Source organism: Vigna angularis, chromosome 8, assembly GCF_016808095.1.
Source record: "Vigna angularis cultivar LongXiaoDou No.4 chromosome 8, ASM1680809v1, whole genome shotgun sequence".
Lineage (NCBI taxonomy): Eukaryota > Viridiplantae > Streptophyta > Magnoliopsida > Fabales > Fabaceae > Vigna > Vigna angularis.
The window spans coordinates 582,761-584,714 of NC_068977.1; the positions used below are offsets into that span (position 1 = coordinate 582,761).

Below are 1,954 nucleotides of genomic sequence, written 5' to 3' on the forward strand. Positions count from 1 at the left end.
TTATAATGATTTATTAATATACTTATAATTATTTATTATAATAATGATTTGTTATTTTTAATTTAATTGAGTCAAAGTTTTTAATTTTTAAGATTTAGTTAATTTTTTAATTATGTACTGGATCAGTGGATTAAAATTAGGATAAAAGTTTTAGTAGTTTCTAGCATTAATTCTCTCTGTTTTGGAGCTAACAGGTGAGAAAAAAAAGTCAATCGGATTTAATTATATTTAATTTGATTTTAGTAGAGATAAAATAAGAATAAGTTGTTATGATTTTCCGGTTATTTAGGATCATTATTATTTTATTTTATGATAGTGATAAATTTAGTAAATTTTATTTTAAGTTAATTAATATTTTATTTTCTGTTTTCGTTATTTGTACTTAGTCCAAAAGTTTCCACCTATTTAAAGGAGTGAATTGAAGAATTCAATTATTTATTTATGTAGATGACTTTTTTTAACAGTTTTGGTACTTTGAAGCATGGCAGATCTGATAAGTAGTCTCTCAGACGAAATAATTTGTTATATTCTTTTTTTTCTCAAATCCCGTGAAGTTGTTGCAACCAGCGTTCTCTCCAAGCGCTGGAATCTTCTGTGGCGTTCAGTCTCCTCCTTGGATTTCGACACTGACGAATATTTTTCCCTTCTCAAATGCGAAAAGGATATCCGTACGTTTTATAACTCGGTGTGTTCTTTCTTGGCTGCTCGTGGAGATCAACCCTTCTATAGATTTCGTCTCAGATGTTACTTTTCCATGTATATTTTTAAAAGTATCAGGACTCTGATTCAGAATGCAGTGAGTGAAAGTGATAGAGTTCAAATCCTCGACCTCAAGTGCGATCCGGACATTGTCATTCCATCTGTGGTGTTTAGCTTTAGAACTCTTGTAACTCTCAAGTTGGAGTACATAACAGTGGAAGATATTTCCTTTGTTGATTTGCCCTTGTTTAAGATCTTGCATCTGAATTATATTAATTCCCCAATAGAAATTGATCTTTCACAGCTTCTTTCTGGGTGTCCTAATCTTGAGGACTTAAAAGTCATAAAAGTGGGGCATTTGGCTTGTGAAACTAAAGGAAAGTTTATCAGATTGCCCAAGTTGGTTAGAGCAAGCATCGGTAAATTCTTGCTTCCATTGGAAATATTTAAGGAAGTTGAAGTTTTGAAATTCCATTGGGTAATACCTGTGAGATTTGTTTGTTATTACTTTCCATTTCGAAGGGGAAAATGAGGGTTTTCTGATGTTTTGATATCATTTGTTTTTCTTGCAGATATTTCAACCAAACCTGTACCTGAATTTTGACTTTCACAATTTAGTTCAACTTCAATTGATTGTGATCCTGGACTGGCTTCTGGTCTTGAAAGTGCTCAATCATTGTCCCAACCTTCAAAGTCTTGTTATTCGCATTGAGAAGGTTTAATGATTAAGTTTTTCAAGTGTGGATTTTCTTCTTATATTTTCTTCAAGCATTAGTATTTATCCAACTTTTATGTTGCTTGTTATCAGAAATATGGTCGTTGTTATGAAGAAGATATTTGGCCATACCCACAAACTGTTCCTACATGCATTTCATCACACCTTAAAACCTGCCGTCTAAGATATTACAGGGGTTCTAAAGATGAGTTTCACTTTGCACGATATATATTGGAGAATGCAAAATATCTACGGACCATGAAATTCTACACTCTTGAGGAAGAAATTAATGATATGAAAAGAGAATTATCTTCCTGCATGAAGATATCAGATACTTGTACCCTTTCATTTTCTTTAGAATAATTAAGGATTGTGTTTTCTTATTTGTCTTTCTGTTGGTAACTCCAAGTATTTGAACATGTTTGTGCAATCAGTCTACTTCTCTTCACCTAATGAAAGTTTGCGTCAATTTGTTGGATTTTTGCATAATTGTTCATGAAAATTTGTTGCTGTTTTTGGAATTCAAACTTCACGTTTGGA

The 1,954-nt window shown here is 31.9% G+C and overlaps 1 protein-coding gene across 1 annotated transcript; it reads left to right on the plus strand.

Annotated features, from left to right (window-relative positions):
• The first annotated feature begins 481 nt into the window (after nt 1-481).
• Nucleotides 482-1,421, plus strand: LOC128193501 (F-box/LRR-repeat protein At4g14103-like). The gene is made up of 2 exons (XM_052867094.1): nt 482-1,177; nt 1,272-1,421. The coding sequence occupies exons 1-2, from the start codon at nt 482-484 to the stop codon at nt 1,419-1,421; spliced, it is 846 nt and encodes a 281-aa protein (XP_052723054.1).
• Nucleotides 1,422-1,954: the final 533 nt, after the last annotated feature.